At 40.1% G+C, this 19,571-nt stretch overlaps 1 protein-coding gene across 2 annotated transcripts; it reads left to right on the top strand.

The window, feature by feature from the left end:
• Nucleotides 1–368: 368 nt before the first annotated feature.
• Nucleotides 369–15,147, top strand: DCLRE1A (DNA cross-link repair 1A). 2 transcript variants are annotated; one of them, XM_026050721.1, is made up of 9 exons: nucleotides 369–978; nucleotides 1,574–3,154; nucleotides 4,562–4,695; nucleotides 5,882–6,000; nucleotides 7,448–7,591; nucleotides 8,475–8,620; nucleotides 9,504–9,658; nucleotides 13,635–13,787; nucleotides 14,410–14,490. In XM_026050721.1, exons 1-9 carry the CDS (start codon nucleotides 534–536, stop codon nucleotides 14,446–14,448), a joined length of 2,916 nt encoding a protein of 971 aa, XP_025906506.1. In that variant the 5' UTR covers nucleotides 369–533; the 3' UTR covers nucleotides 14,449–14,490. The 2 variants fall into 2 exon arrangements, with proteins under 2 accessions (XP_025906506.1, XP_025906505.1); XM_026050720.1 differs by having other exon boundaries at nucleotides 373–978; nucleotides 13,635–13,776; nucleotides 14,410–15,147.
• The last annotated feature ends 4,424 nt before the right edge of the window (nucleotides 15,148–19,571 follow it).

Raw genomic sequence — 19,571 nt, 5'->3', positions numbered from 1 at the left:
GCAAGCCGAGGGCTAGGGACGCTGCTCAAGAGCGGACCAGGCAGTTAGAGGCAGTTTGCAATTTTTTTTTTTTTTCAGAAGCTACGGGAAGTCGATCGGCGGCCGCAGTGACGAAGCTGCGGCGGCGAATGCGGCGGCGGGCGGGAGCGGCGGCGGCGGCCGGTGGCGGCTCCGTTTCGTGCGGGACGTTGGCGCTGAGCCGCGGGGCCGCCCGGCCTCGCCTCGCGGCGGGGAGCGGGGCGAAATGGCTGCTCGTGGCCCCGGGCGCCGCGTAGCCCGCGCGAAGGCCCCGCGGGACGAACCGGGAGCTGCCGCGGGGGCCGGAGCCGCCGCGCTGCGGCAGGAGCCGCCGCGGTCGCGTCTCGCCCGGGCTTCCCGCTCCACTCGTGGCCCCGTTTCGCTTTTTTAAAATGGAGTTCAAGCGCTTTCCTTCAGCTAGTGGAGACAGCGGAGGAGGGAGGACACTTTAGCGGAGGGAGACGTAGACTTGCGAGCTGCCATCCCCGAGCAAGGAGAGCAGCTCATGTGTTGCCATGTCGGAAGATGCTTTATTGGAGGAGGAGATTTGGGAGTACAAATCCCTTAGGAAACAGAAGTTGGGGCCTCAGGACGGTTCAGAGAGCAGCTCTGCTCCTGTGCAGACAATAAGTAATGGGAAGTGCAGGCCAAAAAGGAAGGGAAATGGAAATAGGAAAAAATCAGTGGAAAAAAATGATGCTATTAAGAAAAGCACCGATACTATTAAGAAAAGCAAGCAGAGATCAAGACCAGATCAGGATCTAGATCAAAGTAAAGATGAACCTGTCGTGCAGTCCCAGGAGAGTGTCAGTAACCTGACGGAGCAAAGCTCACACAGTGCAAAGCCGGTTCATGACGGACACTGCCCAAGCTGTCAGATGCCCTTCTCTTTGCTGGTAGTCCAGACGCCTCGGTGGCACGTTGCTGAGTGCTTGGATACCCCAGGACCCGTGGAAAAAGGTATGAGTAGCTTAAGAATGGCTTAAAAAAAAAAAAAAAGTTAAAAGACGCATGACATAATGTTGCTGGAAACTCATTTTTTTCATATTTAAAAATCTGAGGTGGTCCAAAGTTGTTACTGGCATCTGAATCCTGAATATTCTTTGCACATAAAGTAATTATTTAATGTGTGACTCCGCAGACAACATTGCAGTGGAATTTCAGGGTGAGTCAGAATGCAGATTTGGTTTGTTCTGAAACATGTTTGTTGCCTTTTGCAGTGCCCCTGCTCTGAGCTCCACCCAAGACGGGTCTAAAGTATAACTTGTATAACTGCACACTGGAGCAAGCTAACGCAGCCTGCCCCTTAGACAGGCGTATTCAAGCTCAGTGTTGTGTTTGTAACAGCTGTTCTTTCTTAGGTTGGAAGCAGTCTCACCTGCAGCCAGCTTAAAGGGCTCTTAGCTGACTGCAAGTTGTTTTGTAGGAGTGCCTTACATTGTCTGACAACTGTATAAGCTTTTATTATGAAAAGTTATATATTAATTTTTGTACTTATGCCAAGTGCCTGTCTTTACCAAGGTATTAATGGAGTTCTCTGCTTCACTTCTCATAGAGTGTCCTGATGGTTTGCTCTGCACCTCCACCATTCCATCCCACTACAAGCGCTTTACCCATTTCCTACTCGCCGCAAGCAGGGCAGGAGAGCATCTCGTACACTCCTCAACACGCACCCCAGGGAGGAAGGGCACTTGTTCCACTGCTGCAGAGCCCAGCTGCTTCCCAGCTCTTGTGGAGGCGATTCCACAGAACGAGAAGCCATCCAGGAGCAGCCCAAACGCTGAGCAGACATTGGCGGTGCAGAGTTCAGCACAAATGGAACCTGCAGATATAACCAGTGAAAGTACTTCCTCTTCTGCAAACGTTCAAAGATCTCAACAGACACTTCAGTTCACGCAGACTACAGATGATAACTGCCAGTTTGAATTTTATGACTTTGCATCCTCTCAAGGAGGTGAAATAGGAGATGATCTGGACAGCCAGAGGGATGCAAATCAGCCAAGTCTGCTACAGTCAAAAGTTGATTTCAGCGACTGTGAAATTTCTTATTCTCCACTAAGCACTTGTGAGGAAAGTGAAGAGGAAACTGAGAAAGAAGAGAAGAAAGCAAAAGCATCCCAAAAGAAATTATTTGAATCTCAAAACTCTGAAAATGAAGACTCTAATTCTGTGTTGTTTCAAAATGTTGAGGGGCTTCCTGTACAGCAGACACATCAATACGAACATATTAAAATGGGAAGTAACACAACAGAAAAAAAGCACTCTGAGAAAGTAAATATATCAAGTTATCCTGATCACAATGTAAAAACTGTTTCTCAGCATCACATGAATAGCAAGTTAGCATGTATAGTTAATCAGCAAGAGGTGCTAACCACAACATCCTCTTTTCCTCTTAATTATAATATAATTAGGGAGGAGGGGGAAGAGGCAGAATTGCTTTCACCTGTTGCTAATGCAGGTGATAAAGACTCTAAAGACGGCTGTGCTCCTGCTGTGGCTTCTGCTTATGGGGTTCTTTCAGACATGGTGTTGCTGCAAGTGAGTGAAGATACTAGGTCTCTTCTGCCACTAGAAAGTAATATTTTGAAGGACCCAAGTAATCTTTTGTCTAGTACAGGTAAAATGACTGCTAGCACGCCTGAAAAAGCAGCATCCCAGGAGAGTTTGCAGTCGGGAATGGAGAAAGAAGGAAATCTTCCTAATAAAGCTGCTGTGTGCCATTCCAGCCCAATATCCAAAGCAGTGCAGTCTGTTTCTTTAGCAAGCATGACTGCCAAATCTAGTTCTGCCAAAGAACTCAAGCAAATGGACATTGGTGTTTTCTTTGGGTTAAAACCCAAAGCAAAAGAGGAAAGCAAAAGAGAAGAGGAAAGCAAAAGAGAGACTTTATCAAACGAAGGAATGCAGATATCAAATCCAGTTACTCCCAATGGAAAGATGCCCAGACAGCGCAAAAGGAAAGCTGAAGGATCAGTGGAGGATGTGGAAGCAGTTATAGATAGCTCAAATAAAAATGGAGTCTTTGCAGATGCAAGTTCTGGTGGCCAGCAAAGATGGAGAAAAAGATTTAGGGAATCATCTACTACCGGGGAAGGAACAAGAAAAAAACAGTGCCCTTTCTACAAGAAAATACCAGGTGAGAGACAGTTACTGCTTTTGTAGAGTGTTGGTTGTGGGTTTCTCTATTTGTTTTATTTCTTTGTTTGTTTCCATAATTATAGGCTGTATTCCATATTCTGCATAACCACTTGTCCCTAGAGACTTGAGTTTTCCTTTTGCCACCCAAGTCAATCAGATTTTGTAAAAGTGCAGGTCTCCAGAGGCTGATGACAGAACTGGAATTATCAAAGGCTTTGTCATTAAGGTATAGTGAAATAATGATCTCTGAGAAATTATTTCAGAGGCAGAATTTCAAATATATTTAAGGAAGTAAGAGTATAAGAAGTTTCAAAAGACAGATCTACTTTCTTAAAATATATTGAATATCTGTTATTAACAATCCCTTCTTCTAATTCTCAAGTTTAATCTCTTACATAAATTATGTCAGACTTATTTGCTGGGCATAAGTGAAGCCTAGAATTGAAATTATGCTAAATTGAAAAAATGAGTTTCATTTTGTATTAAAACGTACAGTATTGTGAGTTTCAAATCTAGCTCTTCCAAAACACTTAAGAAATCTTCTGACGTGTATATTTTAATTTCCTTACTGCTCTGTTTTTCTTTTTGGAGTACAAGTACTTCTAATTCTAGTGTCAAGTAACTAGTTCTATTTGGAAGATCTGAATAATTAGTGTAAAATAAAAGAGTGGCAGCAGCTGGATTAATTCTGTGCTCTATTGTGCAAGTAGAGGCAGATGAATATTTGTCAATTTACAATCTTGTTATTTGTAAAATGATCACTTTTCAATATATTTGAATTAAAAGAAATTGCAGAGAAAGGTTTGTCTGCAATGAGCTTATGCAAGGAATGCCGTATTGAAAACAGGCAAATCAATGAATTTTTATCTCAGCAAATGTATTCCAAGACCAGAGATCACTTTAGTTGTAACTACACAGTAACATATTTTAGGAGGAATATTAAACATGTGAAAATACAAAAACTATACTGCAAACACTAAATTGCAAAGTATTTTGTTAAGCTGTAGCTGTCATATTTTGTGTAAAGATGTTGGTATTAAACTTCAATCCACATTAACTTCAAAAATACCAGCTGAATATGCATAGATTTTTTTGTTTTTCCTCCCCAACCAATTGCCATTTATGGAAGGTGGCATTGGAACAACAGATGTTTGAGTGGCCTGTGAAGCTGTTTGTGCATGGATGTTTTGTTAAACATCATTTTAATAAATGAAAAAACTCTTCTGTGAGCATTACCTCAAATACAAACTACGTCACTGATCTTTATATACTTCCTCTAATTGTATACCTTGTAACTGCATTCCCTATTTTAACAGTATTTTCCTTTTTAGGAAAAAAAATATATAAGCAGAATAGGAGAGTTCTGAGCTATGCCTATTTATTGACTGACTTTTCTTTTTTGTAGGTACTGGTTTTACAGTTGATGCTTTCCAGTATGGAGAAATTGAAGGCTGTACAGCCTATTTCCTCACTCATTTCCACTCTGATCACTATTGTGGGCTAACGAAAAATTTCATGTTTCCAATCTACTGTAATAAGGTAAGCTTTTTCAAGATTACTAGATATATTGAATTCAGATGCAAGTACAACACTTCTATATAGATGATGATAATTCTAGGAGTAGAGGAAGGGCAGTAGACAGTATTTGTAGGGATGAAGCTGGGATTCTGTGGTCTCACCCTGATTTCACCCTGATTTGGCTGATAGGGAAGATTAGAGGAATTTCCATGACTAGATAACATAGAATAAAAATAAGCTTAAAGGGTCCCCTAGAAATCATGTAGGCTGACCTCCTGCTCAAAGCAGGGTTAACTTTGCAACATTAGATTGCCCAGAATCTTTGCAGTCAAATCTTGAAAATATCTGAAGTTGCTTTCCAGAAACACCCTGCCACCTTTTCATTGCTTAACCACACCATGAAACTTTCTACTTATATTCAACCTAACTATCTCTTTTTGTAGTAGTGCTTATAACTTTTTCTTCTTTCTATGTACATTGAAGCGGGGAATCTGGTTCTATCTCCTCTAATGCTCTTCAGGTGGTGGAAGGCTGCAGTGAGATTCCCCTTTATGCTATCTCCTCTCTGCATTAAATAGACACAGGTGTCTTCGACTGGTCCATGTGTTCTGTGCTTCAGGCTTCTGAATGCTGAGACTACCACTGAATATTGTATTTCCAATAGATTTCCAATCGCTCCTCTTTATTCGTGACGCAGTAGAGCAGTTTACCTAAGCAGTCCATATATAACCTGATCTGGTGTATGCCAGGATTTTCCTGGATTGCTCGCGTCCCACTGTGTTAACCCTTTGAGCTCAGTCTTCCATGATGTTGACATGGTTACCATCCTCCCTGGACTTGAAAAGTTCTTCAGTTATTCAGACAAGGCTTAGCCCTTCTCTTGCTTGGGGAATTCATGATGAATATTCACCAGGTTGCTGATTGTTTTGGAGTCTTCTCACGGATTCTGATCCATATTGACTTTTTTAAATTTGCTTTTAAGGAGATGGTTTATTTTAGGCTTCCTTCCCCCACACACACTTTTTTTTTTTTTTTTTTTTTTTTTTTTTTTTTAAGGAGTAAAGCTACTGAAAGTCTTGATTATACATAAGATTTCAGTTTCTCCCTGAGACATATTGTCTGAATTAGAGATTCTTTGCTTCTAAAATGAAGTTTGTTTGTTTGTATTCTGTAGTCTGGACTTTGTTTTATCCTTTTGCTGTTCCAGATAACTGGCAATCTGGTGAAGAGCAAACTCCGAGTCAAGGAGCAATACATCCACGTGTTGCCAATGGACACAGAATGTGTAGTAAATGGGATCAAAGTGTTGTTGCTTGATGCCAACCAGTAAGTATCATTACATTTGCTGGGATGTGTTTGTATCTGTAGAATGTTAAAGATAAATAGCTGTATGTATGCAGTTTATGATAACATAATTCTGGTGGTTTTAATAGACATGAAAAAAATAAGGCTAAAAATGGGAATTAATTTAATAGGAACTTGAAGTGCTTGCAAGTAGATAACTTTCAAACTATCTAATTTACTTTTGAAAATGAAACACAGGCCATTTTTATGAGTGTGCGTGTGTGTGTATATATAAATATATATATTTTATATATATATATATATGCTTTAGTCTGCTTGTCCACGTTTCCGTGGCATCATCCATACACAGTTCCTTAACTTTTACTGGAGACCATGAAATCTTCAGCTAAAGAGAAATGTACTTTGGATCATGGTTAGAATGGTAGACTTTCATTTATCAACAATTTAAAACTCGAACTTCAAACCTTGTTGAAAACTATAGCAAGATGCTTATTGGATTCAGTACCAAAGGGTGAGGTTTTCCCCAGGTTAACCCTAGAAGTGTGCATGGTAGCATTGCAATTAGAATACGGTAGCTTCGGGCTCCCCATCCTGTGCCTTCCATTCTTCCTCTGGATGCCTTATATAGCTATGGGATAAAAGAAAAGTTATTTCCCTGAAGTATATATTTAAATGCACTGTGTTGCAGCTGGTTTAAATATTACTTATCTTTGCTTGTGTTTATAATTGGAGAGATAAGGTTGCATGAAGTCCTTTGAGAACCCTTTCTGGGAATGAAAGAAGCGTTGAGGCTAATGTAATTTGGATACTTTTCACTGTTCCTGATTCTCTCCTTGATCTGCTGTTCCTTGATCTACTGCTTCAATTTAAAAGGTGGATAAGCCCTAGGTACAAAGCTCAAGTTTTTGAAGAGTTTACCAATTCTGTCATTTTTTAGCTCTCATTCTTGCCAGTATTTCCTTTTTGAGATTTTCTTTATCATTTATGGATGATTCATGCCCAAAATATGCCCACTCTCATTTCCAATTCTGAGCACTTGCCCTCCTCTAATGAAGAACTGCAGAAGATGCAAAGGGCTCCCTGTGGCTCAAAAAGAGCTGCATTTATAATAGTGAATTGGATGGAGGATAGTGTTTAAAGCTTTAGTATTTGCAATATTTGCAATAACACAGTTTTGTTTATCCAAAATTAGAATGTCTCTTGGCTTTAGTGTGCCTGTTTCCCCTTTAAAACAAGTCTGATGGAACCACAGAGGCAGCACCTAAGTCATACCTAGAGGAACACAGAGCATCCTAAAAAGGCAATTAATGCTTGGTTACTGTTGATGTATTTTTCTTCTTTCCATCTCCGCTGTAGCTTAAAATTCTGTTCTCTGAGCCTTTCTGTTACTGAAGGACAATATATCTCTTACGGCAGTTCATCAATATAGAGAATTAATTTAATTTTTTTATTTTCTTCCTATTTTAAGTTGTCCAGGTGCAACAATGATCCTTTTTTGTCTCCCTACTGGAAATGTTATTCTGCACACGGGAGACTTCAGGGCAGATCCTTCCATGGAGCGCTATCCTCCTTTGATTGGTCGAAAAGTCCATACTCTTTACCTTGATACCACGTAAGTCTCTTTATTATTTATTCAGTATAATACCCATTTTAGTTGAGTAAGAATTTGTATGACTCAGAATTTGCTGTATGAAGGACCTTTTAAGTTTTGACACTTGTTAGGTAAGTTTGGTATTATACAAAATTAGATAATGATTAAAAGTCCTTGCATGTGTGACCTCTCTGTGGTAGGAGTGAGAATAAAGGTGGGTGGTGGAAAATTTGCTAAGGTATTTGTTGAGGTGGCCTTATGATTTATAAGTGATATTAAATCCTAGATGTCAGAGTTCATATATTGAGTGCTCAACTCTAAAAATAGAGGCTTATGTATGGAACAAATGGTTTTAGGTGGATTCAGATCTATTATTGAAAAAAAAAAGAAAATTAAAGGAGTAAAGAATGCAAAATGTAGTTGTCCAGGTTTTCATTAGACCCTTCTCTGACTCATCTATATAAAATTGTTTTTCTGTATGATGACTAATGCCCATCTGCAGTCTTTTATTTCTGGTCCATATATTTCTGTGAATGAATAATGCTTTATAGTTTGTGTGCAAAAAATAGACATAAGGAAGTATGTGATACAAATATCTAGCTTGAAAGAGCACTAGGTATTTATAGATGGAAAAAAACCCTACAAAATTCAGTGTCAATTTCAGACAAGTGAATAGTTGTATAAAAGTATACAAATACTGAACATAAATTTTATTGCAACAACTCTATCTCAGTCCTATAGTGTTTTCTAACAACGAGATTGCCAATAGCTTGAAATTACATTGATACATAACACTACCAGTCCTGTGTTACTCTCTGAATGCAGTTTTGAAGGTCTTTTCTAAAAACTAAATTGCCTTCTGTCATGTATAACAAAGTGCTTACATCTCGTTTCTGTGCTTCAGATACTGTAGTCCTGAATATACCTTTCCTTCTCAACAAGAGGTTATCCAGTTTGCTGTCAATACTGCTTTCGAGACAGTAACTTTAAATCCACGTACTTTAGTGGTCTGCGGCACCTACTCTATTGGAAAAGAAAAAGTGTTTTTAGGTATGTAAAATAAATGTACTAGATTGAATGACTAAATACCTGTCTGAATCTGTGTTAAACGACCTTTAGAGGGTATCTTAGGCTCGATGATCAAGTACTGCATAAAGGAGACTTAGTAATTCTTCCTTCTTCCCTCCTTTAGCTTTAGCATTCTCAAAGAAATGTTTTTCTGCCACTTGTGTAGCCCTCACAATGTACGAAGTGTCTGTTCAGATGGTAAGATGAATGAACAGCTCTGATGTTGAGGAAAGCACTGGTAATAATTTAAAAAGCATAAGTGAATTTTTTATGATGTTTTTCATTTTAATAATCTTAAGTGTTATCAAGAAACAGCAAAGGAGAAATTGCAGTGCACACTCATCTGGGTGTTACGCTTGCCTCCATTACAGCAATAGTGATTAGCTGGATGTATTTTTTAGAGTAGACAGCTGTGTAATATTGGTGCTCCTCAGGAGATTTTAGTCACTAGTTCAAGAGTGTCTCTGAAATTCAGTCTGTAATTAACTTGGGCTGTTCATGCCATACCCTTAAAAAGTACAACCAGTTCTAGCTTGCTTGAAATAAATACCAGTTCGCCTCCAAAACGTTTTAGCAAAGAAGCATGACTTGTAATTGAAAAATCTACTCTGTTCTGATTCTCTTTCCAATTGTCCTACAGAATTTTGGAGCTAAAATACAGGAGCGTGTACGTTGTAGAAGTCATTAGTTTTCTGCTCTTAATATTAGAACATGGAATATTGTGGAATATTCCATCTTGTTGAATATGGATGTTTCAGTGCAATAGCTAGGACTATCTCTCCAGGACAAGTAATGTAAGAACTCTTACTTACTTTTTTTTTCCCTTTTTTTTTTTTTTTTCTTTTTTGGGTATTTCATTTTAAAGCAATTGCTGAAGTTTTGGGCTCAAAAGCAAGTATGTCCCGTGATAAGTACAAAACACTGCAGTGTCTGGAGTCAGCAGCTGTAAATTCCATCATCAGCATGGACTGGGATGATAGTTTGCTTCATGTTCTTCCTATGATGCAAATTAATTTTAAGGTAAGTTTAGAAAATACAATAGGTTGATTAACTAGGTGGGAGACTTTATTGTTCCCTCATCCCAGTCTATGTTGTCTGTTGCCTTTTAACCTCCTGTCAGATCATATTTACTTACTAAAGTTTTGACATACAGCAATACATGGAAAATGAGATGCAATTAAGTATTAATAACTGTCTTCAAACATGATGCACAGAAAGTGTAATTTCGCATTAATGCTGTGCTTGTACGAGATGAGATTTCTTCAAAGGCTTGGTCTTTGCAGGCCTTTTGGAAGTAGGTTTATGTAATGACTGCAGCATCTAGCCTACTAACAATTAATATGTTAAGACATTTGGTCCCTGTGTTTGGCTTGTCTTTTACCTTGTAGGATGTAGGAAAAGACCCAAAGGGTTTTCTTCCTAAGGCTTTCTTTGTTTAGAGGCAGCCAAGGAGCACTGCAGCTTCCAAACTGTAATTACCAGGTTCTCTGTGTTCCTCTCAGTTCTATTTCCATGGCTCTATAACAAAATTTCAGTAGATAAAAGAATATTATTTCTTATTATATTCCAGAGATCAAAGTGGGGATATGGTTACCTGAAAACTAATGAAAACCTCATACACAAACATATGCATACAGTAAGCACAGGGAAGGTCCCTTCATAAATGCTCATTCTTTGTTTTTTCCACATATGAGAATTTTTTCTACTTGCAGCAAAAGGAAGCAAACTGTTTTTTGTTTAAGGTATAGTTTCATTTTAACTGACTTTCAGTGATGTTTTATTATTCAGGAGATTGGATTTCACTGTGACATGTCTGTGGGAATTTTTTAGTTAGGAAAGATGACTGATTCATGGGAAAATGTGTTTTTTAAATAGACCTGAAATTACAGAATGGCATTAAAGCAAAGCAACAGGCTCTAGTTTAACGGTTGTTAGAAAAAAAGATAAAAAAGCCCTTAGTCATTTCAGCCTTTCTCACTTGGATTCCTTTTCCTGCTCAAGTCTACTCTGTGAGCTCAAGCAAATCCTTCATAACGACAGGGTATTTTGCTGCAGGACCAGTCGAGGTCAGAGTTGACCTAAAAAGGAGAAAAAGAGGCAATATGATTTGGACTGGAGCTGCAGGAGAAAAAACTTAGTATCTTAATGGCTTAAACTTCCTCTATAATCTTTTCCATGGTCATGGAGAAAATGAGTAATGGAAATGCATATAGATTTATTATGTTTAGCTGTATGCCTTGTTTTGTCTTAATAAACAGCAATATGTTTTAGTTTCTTGCACAGTTTGTTATGTGATACTGCTCTCATGTATCCCTGAATGCTTTTGGGACAGAAGAGGCAGACAGATGACTTCTCTAAACCCCCGCATCCTCAGGATTATATGTGCCCTCCCCTAGCTTTGCACTTGCCAAATACTTGGCAACTCGTCTAGTTAGACTCGGGCTGTCTGTGTAAAGATGTGCACGCCTCTGTACAAATGCCTCCGCAGTGGAGGAGACTGTTACCTGGCCTGAATTCTTCTGCCACTTTTTATCCTCAAGCATCTGATTAAATACCACAGCATTTGTTACTCAGGCACTGCATTGAGACTTGTATTAGTGATCCAAAATCAGCGAAAGCAGGAAATCCAAGTTTAGAAAAAAAAATACATCTTTTCAGCTTATTTAATAACATCCTTGTCCAGGGACAGTCTTCATCTTGGTTAGGACAAAAGAGGTCTAACTAAAAATTAAAGAATATCTGTGTATTTAATCCAGGCTTTGTGACTGTCCCCTTGAAGAGAACCACTGCTTAAAAATTAGCAGATACAGTGGATGAAGAACAAGCTTTTCATGTTGTTGTACTACCGTAGATTCATTCATTAGTTTGTTTTTTATATTGCTCTCTGTAGGAGTTTGTTTATAGGACTTGATGCAGTTGGATTTAAGTATAACTTCATTAACTACTGGGATCCAAAGAGAGATGACTTGCTATGGAGTCATGTTCTGGATGCTCTTAATGGATATCCCTTGAAAAAAGGACAAACAACATCAACTGCTGCAAAATAAAGTGGATGTGATGCATGAAGTAGTATTATAAATGCTATTTCAAAGAGATATGATATTTCACTGCAATGCTTGGTTTTACTTCTCTAAAATATCTGTATATATCACTGTATATATTTAGGAATCGCTGCTTTTAAATGAGTGAGTTGAAGTGGTGTTAGACCTGGTAGGGAATTGATGATTTAAACATGTTTGAGCCTTCTCATGCCATATGAAAGCCACTTGCATGTGCAGCCGACTTCAGTGTTGTTGATAAGAGGTTGTCGTGGTAACTGAAGGAGGCTGATTTAGGAATGAAATATATTTTCCTGTTTCAAAGAATGTAGGTGTTAGAACAGCATAGGCTAAAGAAACTTGGAAGGAATATTTGAAGTATGCTTGTTATGAATAAGGACTGCAGTCATTTGTTTCATGGGAGGAGGCCGTCTTAAAATGTGTATATATTTCTTTTGCAATATCTGTAACAATGAAAAGCAGAGACTTCTGCCACTTGATTATGCACTGCAATGTTTCCATAGAGTTTAAGTTTTTGTGGCACGTGCACTGTCTGCATGCCTCTTCCCATGGCTTATCCCAGTAATGCACAACCAGTAAGGGGAGAGTTTTCAAAAATGACCGTGACTGAAAAACACCATTTGGGATTGAAATTGCATCCTAGTGTTACCTCTGCGCACCCCAGCACTGGTTAATATCCGGTATTCAGAGCAGTGCATTGGGATTCCTTTGAGGCAAAGGGAGCATCGGGAGCTGCTGCCTTGTGCTGTGTTGGTGCTTTTGGAATGAAGTGTGAGGGAGAAGTAAAACGTTGCTGCTTTATGTTGTCCTAGTCAACACTGGAATTCTGCAGTGCATTAAGAGTCATGAAGGTGAGACTTAATTCTTGTTGTTAAGTGAAATGTATGCTACGGTAGGATTTTTAGCTACTGTTCTTTAATGTGCCCAATTTATTGGGCCCTATATGTTGCTACTGGACATTGTATTGAAGATAAGTGTGGCAGTATCACAGTTTTCTACTTCCCTACTCAAAAAATTTCTGCTGTCCCAAGTTTGTTTTTTTTTGTTTATTTGTAGGGGAGAGCAGTCTTTATTTTACATTCTTCTGCCTGCTGCTGACATAATGTTTATGCTTTGGAGACTAAAATCTTGGACTTTAAAATGGAAAATGTGCCTTTAAGATTTTTTACGGGACACATGAAATAGATTTTCTATTTTTGGATTGAAGTAATATTGACTTCACTTTATCCAAAAGAAGGATTGTACATTCCTTGAACTTCCCACTCATCCTTTCCTCTAGCCTAGCTTAAATGAGATTGAATGGTAACTTGGCCAACTCAAAAAAAAAAAAATCAAATTCTTTTTGTTTTAATGAGGAGATAAGAGGTGGTTTCCTTCTGACTGCAACTGGAGTTGCAGTTTAGTAGTCAGAACAAGACCTAGATTCCTTACTGAGCTCATGTACTGGCTTCCTCCGAGGTTTTGGGGTAGTTTGCTAAATCTGAGTGCTTCTGGGCACAGGCAGATGTCAGGATGTCAGTGGCACCTTTAAGCAGATGATTTTTACTGAAACAGCCTTTCACAATCCTTGATCACAGCCCATGCTGGAGCGCTGGCCTCCAGCTGAGAGGAGGAAACGAGCAGCTTGGGGACAATTCCAGTGTTCCCTCAGGGGCTGTAAGATGATGTGACTGTCTGCTGGTCTGTAATGCACACTGCTAATGCCTTCTTAGGTGAAGCAGCAGAGATCCTAAGGTATAAGGTGCTCTGCAGATGTAAATATTTGTCAATATTAATTTGAAGGTAAATGGTGTTAAAAGGAATAAGTTCTTTACCAAAACATGAGAACAAAATTTAGTCTGAGGTCTCCATTACCAAATCCCCAACCCTTTAGGTTAATGTTTAAAAGGTTTATGCTTTTGAACATACATTAAGTGTATGCTGTATTCCTTTAACAGGGCTTGCAAGAGCACTTGGATAAATTTTCTGAGAATTTTGATCAAGTTCTGGCTTTCAGACCTACTGGGTGGACCTACTCGGATTCATGCTACTCAGTGGCGGACATCAAACCTCAGACAAGAGGAAGGATCACCATATATGGTATATATGTGGTAAAGATTTGCTGCATTTAACTTTGCTGGGGTGGTTTTCATATTTTATTTGGGAAACTCCTGCTGTTCATTGTAATGAGTGCTTTCTAATAACTCTTCTATGAGGAACTGACCAGATGGATTCCTCTAGGGCAGGTTTGTGGAATGAGTAGCGCAAAACACTGTAAATACAGATTTTTACCTATTATCTTCTGCTGTCCTCTTGCAACAGAAGGACTTTATTTAATGTAAACAAGACTTCAGAGATGAAGTCTTGGCCCCGCTAATGATGGTGGCAATGCAGTTTTATTTCATATCTCATCCCTATTGAGAGTGTGGCCTTCCTCTTCTTCCCAGTTTGAGTCTGTGGGTGCAGTTAAATCTTTTAAAAATTCAGTGTTCATTTAACCAAATATTAGGTGTTGCTCAGTTTGATTGTCAACTTGGTGAATGAATGCTAGGTATTTCTTCCCCTGATAAGCCTAGGTTTTCATTTTACCCTTTCTGTGAGCCTTAGTTCTCTGGTTTGAATTAAAACCAAAAAATCATTATTTCAAGCATTTCTTAGCTGGAAGTCTTCCTAGAAGCATCTTTGCAACAGTCTGAGCAGACTGACAGATCTCTCTGATTTGCTTCATTTCAGGGATTCCTTACAGTGAACACAGCAGTTACCTGGAGATGAAGCGCTTTGTTCAATGGTTGAAGCCACAGAAGATCATCCCCACTGTAAATGCTGGTGACTGGAGAGCCAGAAGCATGATGGAGAAGCAGTTTAGAGACTGGATGGTGGAGAGCAATGGACACAAATAAGAAAAGACACATACTGCAAAGGAGATAAACACTTGAATTTCAATTCCCTAACTCCATTTTTTTTATGTGCAACTCTGGTTGAGTTGGTTGAGTAGGACTAAGCTGCTGTTTCCATGAAAAAGCATTATTTAGAGAAAAAAAAAAAGGGGGGCATCTTTCACTTCTAGTGTGCCTATTGATTTAGTGTCCAGTAACTTACGACTTTTGCTTAACTTATGCAAATGCAGATTTTATTTTCCTCCTTTTTCTTTATCTTCCCAATGTTCTGTCCCCCAGCATTTCACTTCTGAGTGCATCCAGGTTAAAGATTTCTGAAAAGAAGCTATGGTAATAAATGACCCAGTGGTACTAAGCTTACCTGGCCTCTTGCCAATACAGGCTTGAGGGAGGCTTGTCTCATTAGGCAGAAGCAGCTATTTCAACAATTATTTTAAAGCTTGTAAAGAGTATTTATCTTATGACAGAGGATTGGGCTGTTGCAGCAACTTGAAAAATAATACAAAAAAAAAAGTTGCTACTTACATTCCACTCAAGATTTTATACACTTTTTAAATAAAGAATCTACATGAGGTGTGTGCCCTTTTTAAGTTAGAGGGGAAGGTATCATTTTCAAGGTTGCTTCAGTTGCCAGTCTGACAAAGCTGCTCAATGAGCTTTCTATAAATACTGCTTGTTGGTACAGTCTGTATGAGATCGGTCCTGTGTAGTGCAAATATGTCAGCACAGAAAGTGGTCCCTCTGCAGGTAGTCTGTGTTGTATTTGGATTTACAGGATTGTGTATATAGGCTTGTCACTTGATTGCTGGGAAAACAAGAAAGGTGAATGCAAATATTGGTAACAGAGGTAAGTTCCACTTTTTCTTTTACCCTGGAATCCTGCAAGATTCTCAGTGCTGCCTGTTTCTGAATTTCTGTTGTATTTATGTTGCTGAAAACCCTCACATATTTCAGTCACACTACTATAAACAGTGCAATAATATTCGTTCCAAACATCCAGGAGATAGGAAAGTTGCATCTTGCGTAACAGGCCATCATAACCCCTGCAAAAGCTTATCTGAAGCTTCAGTATGCTTTTTGGTGAGAAAACCTTTATTTGAAGAGTGTATTATGAACAGGCATTTATTTTTGAAAAAAGCTCCATAGCACAGTTATTTCGTTTTATTTCTACCTTGGAGAATTAGAAGTTCTTTACCGATTCACCCTTTTTTTTTTTTTCCCCCCACTGAAATATGCCACTGTTAAATGGTTCTATTTGAATTACGCACTTAAAGGAATCTACATGTGTTTTGACTAGTATTTTAAATGCATAATTCATTTTGTTATCTCCTCTTATCACAGTATTTGTTAGTTGTCTTGGCTTTGACATGTTGTTTTCTAGCACTCCCCTCCTTGTTAGAGTAGTGTGAAATTTGTCTTTCATGGTCTGAGCAAACACCGAACCTGACTTTACCCCCTTGTACAAGTTGGAGCACAACTTGGGGTTTTCCTTGACAGGAAAATGCTGCTGCATCTTTAAACATTCATCCATGGTTCTGCCTTCAGAATGCTCTCCCTGCCTAATTCTGCACCACACACAAGAGTCTGGAGTAGGTGCAGTAAAACAACCCAACTTGCACTGCCCTGGGTCCCCCCCAGGCACTGTTGCCCTTCACCTCAAGCTCTTGGTTGTTGACCATGATAGTGATCCAGCTTGGCCTCTGCTGGACTGACTGACTTGCAGGTTTTCAGCCTGTTAATTGTGTTCTATTTTAGATGCTGGAACTCACTGCAGTCCCCAAAGCAGAAGTTGCAATGGCTCAAGTACCGGATCCCCTTCTGCTCTGGAGGCGTTGGGTCTGTTTCCAGCTGCCTGCTCTGCTCTAGATATTCACACATCAGCTCTCTAGCTGCTTTCGTTCCTCCCTCTTTCTGCTTCGCATTAGCACTTCCACAGGCTCTTTTCTGTGGGTGGACTTAAACTCTGCAGCATCTCACCCACCTTCACAGTAGCAGCTCTGCAAGCTCTTTCCTTGGCTTCCTTCATATGGGGGAAAAAATATATTTTTGAAATCAGCACTCAGGAAGAAATTGTTTTTGTTTACCTTATTGTAAAGGAAGAAGATCAATAACAGGAACTGTCTGCTTAGATTACCAGGAAGGATGGATATATATATATATATATATGCAAATGTGGAAAACAACATTTTTGTAGGAAGGTTTGTAATAGGAGGTTTTCTCTTTCCTTTTCTAGATTGTTCCTAGGCTGAGCTTTCTTATTGCAGCAGATGATGGCTTTTTGGAAAGCAGAGACATGATGCACCTCATTTCAGAGTTGAGGCCAAGGATAATTAATAGGGAGAAGTTCTGCTTTTGTCCATCAAGATGGAAATATATTTTATGTTGCTGACAGGGTTGGTGTTACAAACAGAGAAGTCAAAGGACTTGCTATTCAAGTTAACAGTGTTGCTCTATGTACACAGGAGATAGCATTTTTCAAAGGCAAGAGACTGGATGATTTTTGGTCTCTGTTATGTTACAGCAAGACTAGCCTGGGGTTCTGTTGCCAACTCTCTCCTCCTTTTTTCCTCTCTCCTTTTTAATTCTTTAGCAGTACTAATTGAGGCTGGAGGTACCAGTGTGCAAAGCAGAGTCCAAGCTGAAGGCAGACAGTGCAGAAGGAGCTCAGTGCACAGCAGAGAAAGTCCAGAAAAGGAAATGAAGGACTCGGTGCACATCTGTAATGAATATGATAGTGGCTCAGCTTGCTGGAGCGAGTGAAGATTTGAGAGGGTTTCACACAGCCATAGAATGTGATGCTTAATCAATTAGGGAAATTTCAGTGATCACACAGCAACAGATCTGGATGCTCAGTGACTCCTCAATCAAGTCTAGCAGATGTCTGGGTTCCCATCTCCCAGTTTGCTGCCTGCTGTTTTATTCCCAGGACGTTCCTCCAAACAAACAGCCTGATTCCTCTGCCTCCTGGGGACAATAAACATCTTATCCCTGTCTTTGGGGCCCCAGGCTGTTCTTTGGGAAGCAGTGGGAGCAGGTGAAGGGAAAGAGCAGCCAGGCACTGAGGATGCCAGTAGGGAGATGAATAAATATGGATCACATTGTGCCCTCAGATGTCCGTCGGAGCCACAACTTTCCTTCACTTTTTTGGCCTTTATAATGCTGCACCACAGCTGCAGAGCAGTGTGTGCCCTTCCTGGCCAACGCACACGAGAGGGCCAGTGACACTACCTGCCTGGGCACAGTGACAAAGTAGAGAAGCCCTCACCTTGCCTTGGTGTCTCAGGCCTGCCTGGCATCTGAGTTTGGCAGAAGCAACCTGGCTTGCATTTCATAATAATTGGATTATTGTAAGAATCTATTGCCAGAGGTTCTGCACTTACTTAGTTGCCAGTTGACTTGTTCCATAGCCCTTATATATGACAGTTGCTTATTGCTTTGGTTCTGCATGGCTACAGTCTGTTACATTACCCTTCTGTCTCCTTGCTCCAATGCTGAGGTATCCCTGGACCAGTCCTGGCCTCTTGATCTTCATCAGCAGCAGTGAATTCCATTTGCAGAAGTTAAGCAAGACAAAAATGAATGGAAACTCTCAGGATGCCAGGACTATGGGACTGTTGTTGTTAGCAATGGTTCATCACAGTGCCAGAGAGATGGGACACACATTTATTTTGAATTATTTCAGTACTTCAGCTGGCCTAGAAGAGCAGGTACCGCTATTAGACTGATAGGAATTACCTCAAGCTGATTTATTTCAAATTACTGGATACAGTAAAAAAAACTTACAGCAGAGTACTTTTGATTTCAAGGGCTTTGCTTCATTTTTTCCCTATTCCCTGTCCCCTTGCTGTCTATATCTACTTGTGACTCAGTTTTCCTTTCCATCTCCTCTGTTGGACCTCCCAGCTCCCTTCCCACTACTGAGACTTTCTCAGAAATGTTGCACTACTAGAACCCACCTTCATTCTTAGAAAAAGCAGCACAAGAACATTTGCTTAGAAGTAAATGACTTCTGTGAAGAACAACTTTGGACAACAAATAAGATTGAAGAGGGGCAAAGCTGTGGACTTATGGCCAGAAACTCTTCAGGGCATCTAATTACTTCAAGAACATTTAGAATATAAATGAGGTTATTTTGGCAAAATGTGTCCTGATGTCAAATATTCAGCTTCTCCAGGATGGATCTGTAGGGGCTGCTGAGGACCTTGAGTACTTGGAAAAATGGGTATCTCTCGGATGAAAAGAACTGAGCAATCTTCATAGCTGAGGGCAGTAGCAACCATCTAACAACCCCTGGAGTGACATGAGCGCTGGCTCTATGCTGGGCTTCATAGGTACAGACTGGAGAGAGAAGTACATCTTATGAGAAACCTTAACAGGGAAAGAAAAAGAAAATGGCCCCAGGTCTCTTGAGGGCCATGACAACATCTGCCACTCGTGGCTGCACCTCGGCAGGAGCTTCTGTGGCTTTTTGACATCTGTTCTACCTGCAAAAAAACACAGCTCTCCTTCTGTGCACTGCCACGAGTGCCCGCTCCCAGAGAGTCCTGTTGGTGCCTGTAATTCAAGTGCTGGGAGTTTCTGCCCGGGACTCCTTGCCTGTGGTCAGTGGTCATGCAGTGGTGCTCGGTGCCCACACGGTGCAGCTGCTTTTCCTGTGCCAGCCTCGTCCACCTCGGTGCAGAAATGCTGCATCTGGAGCCGATCCGCACGTTCACGTGTCCAGATATCCTGGGCAGCAGTACAAGCTCCCTGCTGGCTGCCAGGGCAATGTTTCCAGGTGGAAAAGGATGAGTCTGAGCAATGCAAACATGTGCAGGGCTTTTCCAAATGGGCTTCGTAGCATACCGCTAATAATTCAGTGCTTTTCACAGAAAAATAAAGGCAGGCAAGGCATGTGCTCTAGTTCTTCCAAGCCTTTTTCCTTTTTCTCATTTTTCTTCTGGGATTATGGAGATGGAGGTCTAGATTTATTTGTTTTTGCCTTTTAGAGCAAGTTTT

This window comes from Nothoprocta perdicaria, unplaced genomic scaffold, assembly GCF_003342845.1.
Source record: "Nothoprocta perdicaria isolate Ctin4 unplaced genomic scaffold, notPer1 scaffold_7, whole genome shotgun sequence".
Taxonomy (NCBI): domain Eukaryota; kingdom Metazoa; phylum Chordata; class Aves; order Tinamiformes; family Tinamidae; genus Nothoprocta; species Nothoprocta perdicaria.
This window is presented reverse-complemented; position numbering and strand designations above follow the sequence as displayed.

Excerpts from the sequence above, each read along its gene's own strand:
- DCLRE1A (XM_026050720.1), top strand. The coding sequence starts at position 534 with ATGTCGGAAGATGCTTTATTGGAGGAGGAGATTTGGGAGTACAAATCC. Across the intron at positions 6,001-7,447 it reads TTGTTGCTTGATGCCAACCA|TTGTCCAGGTGCAACAATGA; the intron begins GTAAGTATCATT and ends TCCTATTTTAAG. Across the intron at positions 9,659-13,634 it reads TGATGCAAATTAATTTTAAG|GGCTTGCAAGAGCACTTGGA; the intron begins GTAAGTTTAGAA and ends TTCCTTTAACAG.